The sequence below is a fragment of the Phyllobates terribilis genome, unplaced genomic scaffold (assembly GCF_046119375.1).
Source record: "Phyllobates terribilis strain yellow unplaced genomic scaffold, ASM4611937v1 Scaffold_2__4_contigs__length_985480577, whole genome shotgun sequence".
NCBI lineage: Eukaryota > Metazoa > Chordata > Amphibia > Anura > Dendrobatidae > Phyllobates > Phyllobates terribilis.
This window is the reverse complement of record NW_027362762.1, coordinates 298,952,948-298,961,013: the sequence shown is the minus strand read 5'-3', so window position 1 is coordinate 298,961,013 and position 8,066 is coordinate 298,952,948. Positions and strand designations below refer to the sequence as shown.

The 8,066-nt window shown below is 42.4% G+C and overlaps 1 protein-coding gene across 1 annotated transcript; it reads right to left on the bottom strand.

Moving 5' to 3' along the window:
• Positions 1-726: 726 nt before the first annotated feature.
• Positions 727-8,066, bottom strand: ZIC5 (Zic family member 5). The gene is made up of 2 exons (XM_073664214.1): positions 6,361-8,066; positions 727-2,351 (listed from the first exon to the last, which is right to left on the bottom strand). Exons 1-2 carry the CDS (start codon positions 7,466-7,468, stop codon positions 1,915-1,917), a joined length of 1,545 nt encoding a protein of 514 aa, XP_073520315.1. The 5' UTR covers positions 7,469-8,066; the 3' UTR covers positions 727-1,914.

Here is an 8,066-nt window from a genome sequence, read left to right as displayed (position 1 = left end):
AGGAGCTCACTGCGAACTTTCAGTGCTGGGGATGCACCTAATGATCGGGATTGTGCTGCTTCATTATTTTACATGTGATATTTCACCTGAGAAAGTCTGGAGCGTCATGATTATTGAGTATATAGCAAGAGCAGGGGCAGTATTCTGGCGTGGTGGCTGACACGGATCTGCCCAATGGCAGACTGCTCACCTTCTCTGATAGCTAATAAATAATAGATTTTATTCTACATAGTAGGATTTCCGATCTGAGTCTTATCCAGTACCATCAAATGTCCAATACCTCTACTGCAAAAATTACTGCATCACTGCAAGTGGTGTATGTATGTATACACACACACATATATTATATATATATATATATATATATATATATATATATATATATATATATATATATATATATATATATATATATATATATATATATATATATATATACACATACACACACACACACACACACACACACACACACACACACACACACATTCTACCTAATCAAGGTTTATAGTGTGAAATTGTAAATTATATATATATATATATATATATATATATATATATATATATATATATATACACACACACACATACAGAAATATATAATAATCTCAGAGTAAAAATATATATATATATATATTTTTACTCTGAGATTATTATATATTTCTGTATGTGTGTGTATATATATATATAATTTACAATTTCACACTATAAACCTTGATTAGGTAGAATGTGTGTGTGTATATATATATATATATATATATATATACATACATACACACATATACATACATACATACATACACACACACACACATTCTACCTAATCAAGGTTTATAGTGTGAAATTATATATATATATACACACACACACACATTTTATGTTTTTATGTATACACTGTATAATCAAAGTTTGAGTTTAATCAGAGATGTTATAAATATATACATATATGATCAGTTTATTGTCTGTGTGTATATGTATATAAATAAGCTGAGAATATATATATATATATATATATATATATATATATATATATATAAAATCAGAGTATATATATTATAAAATCAGCGGTTATAGTTTGTGTGTATGTGCTTTCTTGTTTCTGTTATGATTCTATCATTTAATGCATCATTTAATACCATTTTTCCAAGTAATTAGTTCCACTCACTTTCATTATAGCTTGTAATTATAGTCTAAACGAGGTTTACCAGCCTTATGAAAAAATAAGGTGATATATCGTTTTCCCGGTGTGTGATTTTCTTCCCATTACTGTTTGGAGGGCATGGTAACACAATATTGGATTTAAGGGGTTTTAAATCTGATGTTGATTGCTACATTAAATGTACACCAGCTCAGATTCACTTATTCATCATGTCAACACAGAAGCTGCCAGTGGAGCGGTACCTTTTTACAATAATAAATAACTTAGCAAAAAAAAGGGGGAAAAAATATCTCTTTCAAGTCAGTATATAAAACAGGTTCTCACAGGTAAAAGGAGAAGAATGTGTCACTGTAGATGAGGAATGGCCCTGTATGGGGAGGCATTGAGTCCATTGCTGCTCAGTGTTGTAAACTGTGCACAATCTTCTCCCAGTTCAGCCAGTGCTGGTTTCCAGTGCAGTGACAGTGGAGAAGCCTCCAGTGTGGTTTCCGATGAGAGGCACATGAGGCAGTACAGGACTCCAGCCTGCTGGGACATGCATTGCATTGGCAGTGAGCACAGACTGTTTATCCTTGCTGGCATCGCCGGGCATGTATCCCAGAAGCACATCCGGCTGGCTGAGGATGCCACTTTGTGGTTCAATCCACAAAACATTGTAACGTTTTCAAGTGTAGAGGACCGTATGGTCTGCTAAAAAATAAATAATGGGGGCGAAGCAGTGATCCATCTGTCATATGGGAGCAGGCAGGGATGACCTACCGAATAGTCCTCTCAGAGGTCCTGTAAGTGTCCTCCTCCTCAGAATCCGTGGACTCGGCATTGCTGGAGGGGGTGTGCAGGTTATTAGGGGCCCCACTGGCTTGGCACACATACCACTCATTGAGGTTAGTGACCTGAGGGGAGAGGTTGGCACTGCGCCCCCGGACCTGGTCCTGAGTAGGGGACAGGGACTCGTCCATGGTGGCAGCTACAGCAGAGTAGCCCAGTGCAGAGGGCGACCCAGGGGGCGACTTGCAGTGGATCTTCATGTGCTTCCTCAGGGAGCTGGGATGCGTGTACGACTTGTCGCAGCCTCGGACCTTACAGTAGTAGGGCTTGTCGCTGGTGTGCACATGAGAGTGCTTCTTCCTGTCACTGCTGTTGGCAAACTTCCTGTCACAGCCATCAAATTCGCACTTAAATGGTTTCTCCCCTATAGAAAGTAAAACAATAAGAGTGAAAATGTGTGTTAAGCAGATGTGTGTCTACACGGGTGTCACAGAAAGCCTACATCAAGTATGTAATGTATCAATATGTGCCATCTATGCTAAAGGGCACAGGAGATCTGCAGATGGGCACGATCTGCCCACCCCAGGCCAGAACTCTACTGCAAATCTATGTGATTCCGCATTGCCAAGCAGTAAAGTGCAGCCTCCGGGGTGAGTGTCTCTGGCAGCACCCGAACCTCTGCCACCTCCTACCATTCAGTAGCTATAGGAAGTGGTGCCATCCAACACTGCATTACAGATGAGCTCATTCCAAATGGCAGGCCTAATAGAGTGGCATGTAATCGCTCTGGTATCTCAACACCATGCCACACACACACTAAAATAAAAAAAAAAAAATATATATATATATATATATATATATATATATATATATATATATATATATATATATATATATATATATATATATATATATATATATATATATATATATATATTTTTTTTAGTTTTTTATTTCAGATTTTACAATATATTCAGAGTTTATTATATATATGTTCATTATACATTCCGAGTTTATTCGTTTATTATATATTCAGAGACTATTGTGTGTGTAATATATATATATATATATATATATATATATATATATATATATGTATACATATACACACACACACACACACACATAATAGACTCTGAATATATAATAAAATATAGTAAACTCTGAAATTATATATATATATGTATTCAGCAGAGTTTATATTATATGTACACACACATACATTCAGAGTTTATATATATGCCACATTTAGTTGATTGTCACTTATGTGTACACATGAAGCAGTGTAATTTGTCCTGTCGAATAGGACAAGCACATGGGATGGATTATTTTATTAGATCTGTGTTTAAGTCATAACTGTTTGACAGATGACTGGCGCCAAAGGCGGAAAATCCCGCACAGATCCCTATCCCCAGTGCTGCATTGTGGCCCCTTGCAGATAAGCATACCTATACAGCTGCCTGGCCTGCCTGACGATATACCGCCATGTCATGTTACTGTGAGCAGAGGCTGCCCCCTTACACGTCACTTATCACGTTTTCCACTAGACCCCCTAGTGATATGGCTAAAACCCTACCCTACTACCCTATTATGTTAGCTGTCCTTTCTGCCTTCTCCCATTACTATACCACACCACTCTCATGTCAATCACTGGCACATCCCCCACTGTGCCATCTTCTGCACACCCCCACCAGCCACCCTGTGATGGCTTCTCATACTGTACCAATTGCTGCACCAGTCCTAGACCTAAACCCTGATATCAATGACGGAGGAGCACTTTATTAGAAAATCTTGTCGTTCATGGTCATAATTAATGCTAATGATGACAGTCTACATGCGTGCAGCCCATACTGTACATGGCAGCTTGGATGTATATGCTGCAGTATTTTATCCCGCAGCCTCAGCACTGAACTATCCCCGTTTTGCCAGTAACACCTCATCATTTCTGCGGCTGGCAGATTGTCATGTCTGCCATTAACATGTCATCATCTTTACCACTAATATATACTCCGTGATCCCACTCACGCATATACAGCTCTGACAATTTCCTCTGCCTCTCCAAACCATGAAACCTGGCAAGAATACACCAATTATCTCCCTAAAGTTCTTGTCAAGCCTAATGGCTCCAGAGAAAAGATAAATAGATCATCATCAGTGACAGATCATCAAAACTGAGCTGCTAATCTACTCATTGTTCACCTATATATCTATATATGTACCCATCCAGCTCTAGATCTGTGGGATTATAACTAATAGTTAAACAGTCTCTGGACTGATCTTACTAAGGTTTCTTATACGCCAATTATTATAACTGCTCAGGTGAATTTAAAACTGTTATTGCTAAATACCAAAACATACATCTCTCCATAGCACCTGGTAATAAGGAACACATGACTCCCCTGCATTTTAGTGCAGAAATGCCAGACCATTGCTTGCATCACACAAGCTGCAGAATGCACATGCGCCCCTTTACTTTTTATTGCACCACTATCACAAGCTTCTTTTTAAATTATCCAATTTTTTTTATTTTTTTTTTTATAGATAACAGTAATATATTAACACTGCGTGTCCCAGAAAAAAATCATATCTGGCCCTCCAAATCTAAGAAATCCAAAACAGTTAGGATATAATAATAGTAAATCACTTGTTGCCTGCACAACTCTTGTTCCATCTCATTTGTCATGGTGTACTATTAATTGTAAGGCTGGGACATGCTCCAATTCTCAGCCCCTCAGCCTAGTACAAGGAAACTAAGAAGTTATAGAGAGGGTTGTATAAGTCACTATGGTGTATACTATTAATCAGTATTCTTGATTGCTTTTTATTTTTAATAGCATGTGCAGTGGCTGTATCCTACATTTTGTCTCTTTAGAAATATTGAAGAAACATCTACTTTTTATCTCAAACATAAGCAGCTGTTTCACAACTATCTTATAATCTTTAACCTTGTATTCTCTACCTATCTCAACCAGGCATCTGAAGTTGTAACTGCAGAGCACAGGAATGACCTTTAACACCACATTTTTTTTTGAGAGATTCTCCTTCCTTTCCTGTATAATCGACCTAAATGAGACACATATCCCCGATTCTATAAACCACCATGCTCCTGCTGTACTAACCTATTTATTTCAGTTATACAATATAGTACTGCTGCCCTTGGTGATGCTACCCAACATAAGTAGCTTCAAAACTATAAAGACAACGTTTTCTTCTTCATTGCTTGGCACAAAGCACAGTAATAAGGAAATGCATGTTAATTTCTAAAGTCAGCTCCTCTTCATTTACTGTGCTGTCCCAATTATACTCTTACAAAGCAATACAAGAATATATTACAGTTTCTGATGTATTATTATTAGGACTGTGTGTGGGTGATGGGGGAGGGTGATTGAGAACTAGAACTACTACTACCACCACCATTTTGTATTTTGGCAAGGCCTCAGTGTTTGGATTTCCTGCATCCTTCTTGTCAAAGGATGTCAAGACTGCTGTGTCATCAAAATGGGTTGGCTCTATACATACTTACACATCTGCACTGAATGTAAGAAGAAGGGGTCTAAGATGCAGTGTGATTAAAGTTTACTTTGGGAAAGGGCCTCCTCATACGAATTAATAATCATTTATAATAATAATGATTCTAATAATAAGAATAATGCAAAGTTATTATTATAATCTGTAATAGTGATGATGATTATAATATAATAATATTATGTGAAGAATAATTAGCAATATTGTTGTTCTTGTGATAATTATTTATCCATGCATTAGGTATAAATAGATTATTATAAGTGGAAAATTACAATCCCCAGTTCATGAATGAACAATTTAAGCCCGTCCGGCCTGTGAGTGCACACTCCCTGGAGTTGCCAATGAGCTGGAGTTTGAGGTGCAGCCACCGCTTCCCATGACTCGGCTGCAGTGATTTTGTGCTTTCATTCATATGTAAGGCGCCTGTAAATCCCCCCCATGTATTGATTTGCAATGTGTACATTGACTATTGTGTTCACACCAACCTGTAACGCTTGCCAGGAGATGCTGCAGCCACGAGGGTTAAACCCCTCGTGCACGGGTAGTAAAGCTTATAGAAGCACGTGGTTGGTGCCCATCTGTCATGAACCCTCAGTGTTTGGTTAACCTTCAGTGTGGGCTAGTGCCTTTGTTTGTCTGTGGCCAGCACATGTATTCTGGGAGCAGTTGCCCTCTAGTGCTTTTGTTCCCCCTCCCCCCCCCACCACCTCTGATCGTCCACGCGAGATCTCCTCCACTAGGAGCCTGGGAATGATAACACAGTGGACATATTGATGAGGAGTACGTGGAGTCCTCAGAGATTTCTTGCAACTATTGATTGTGAGCGGAGACTGACGCTAAATAACTTATTCATGAACAGTCACATGGCTATGGACGTGTGCAGAAAGGAAGGAAGTGAAGACACCCACCTGTATGAGTTCTTTTGTGGATCTTTAGGTTCTCAGAGCGGGCAAAGACCTTGCCACATCCAGGGAAGGGGCAAGGAAAGGGCTTCTCCCCTGTGTGCACCCTGATGTGGTTGACCAGCTTATACTTGGCTTTGAATGGCTTCCCCTCCCTGGGACATTCCTCCCAGTAACAGACGTGGCTGCTCTGCTCGGGGCCCCCGACATGCTCCACTGTGACATGGTTAACCAGCTCGTGCATGGTACTGAAAGTTTTGGAGCAGGTTTTCTTGCAGGTTTGGTCCTGATCGATCCACTTGCAGATGAGTTCCTGTTTGATGGGCTGCCTCATGTACCTCAAGAACGCCCCTGCAGCGGCGGGGTGGGCGGCAGCCGCGGCGAGGTTGACATTTAAGTTCATAGAGGTGTAGCTGTGGATGGAGGAGGCGGCATAGTGCTCGGGTCTGAAGGCTTCTGCTCGCCCGTAAAGTTCTCCGGCCAAGCCAAGGCGCATCTGGCCATTCAGAGGGTGGTGGACGCCTGGAGTGGTCTGCTCGTGAATGCCTGGGAAAAGAGGGTGGCTGGCCCCTTCAGAGTGTCCATAAGTACCTGTGGAGGAAATGAACATGCTGTGGGGGTGGTGGTGATGGGGGGCGCTGGTGGCCGGGTGCTGCTCGCCCAACATGGCAGAGGTGGACAGCTCCCTCCTCAGGATGAAGTCCCTGCTGCTAGTGTAGCCAGAGTGGGAGTGAGCCACGGGGTAGGTGACGGTAGCCGGAGCCCCGAAGGCAGCTGCTGTCTGGGCTTCAGGATGGACTGGCATGTGCTGCGAGGGGCTCAGTTTCAGAGCACCAGCCTGGGCCATGTGCTCAGGTCCGAATGGAGTCAGGGCAACTCCAGGGTCACTCCCCAACTCCCCAGGGTGCATGTGGGCAGGGTGGGAGTGGGCTTGATGACTCCCCAACCCCGGGAAGCCTGTCATAGTCTGATGAGGATGGGCTTGAGTCGCTGCCAAATCCGCTAACCTCAGAGTCTGACTCCTCTTGCTCAAAGGGGGCTCCATCACTACACAGTCACGTCCATCCACACTCACTGGTGTGATTTTTCCCCCTCTACCATCCTTCAAAAACATGGGCAGATTAAGCGTTCTTTAACTTCTTTTGTCTGGCTCCAACTCTGCCCGGTCCTTTCCCTACTCTGTCCTCCAGCGATTGGCAGAAAGCGCAGCATTGGAGGCGCACAGTGGGGGCATAGAGTTTAGCGATGGCACAGCCGGGATTGGACGGGTTGCCAGGATTGGCAGGAGGCCCGGGCATGTGATTGGCTGGCTGTCAGGCCGCTGCTCAGCGGGGATCCGCCCCCATGCTCTCAGCCTGCATTCCACTTCTCAAACTTCTACTTGTGCAAACTTTTCCTGAACCCTGAGGCTGGCAGCGGCTGCTCTCTGCAGCTCCGGGAGCCGGGCAGAAGGGGCACCATGCCAGGGCATCGCTGCTACTGAGGACAGGCTGGGTGATCACCCACAAGGAGCCCATGTGTGCATGTAAACTTACTGTTTCTATTAGGAGATGTTCACAAGCTCTGGCTTCATCCCAAAAGTGCCTTATACTCCTGGGGACCGCACCAGACTAAGCAGTCACCCACGTATCATGTGTGGCAGCACAATAACTGGAAAAAAAAAACCTTCCACCTGTGCCTGGTGCACCCAGCACCCTCCTCCCACTCCACCC

Coding starts and splice junctions, on each gene's coding strand:
- ZIC5 (XM_073664214.1), bottom strand. CDS start 7,468: ATGTTTTTGAAGGATGGTAGAGGGGGAAAAATCACACCAGTGAGTGTG. Junction 2,352..6,360: donor CCACAAAAGAACTCATACAG/GTGGGTGTCTTC, acceptor TACTTTCTATAG/GGGAGAAACCATTTAAGTGC.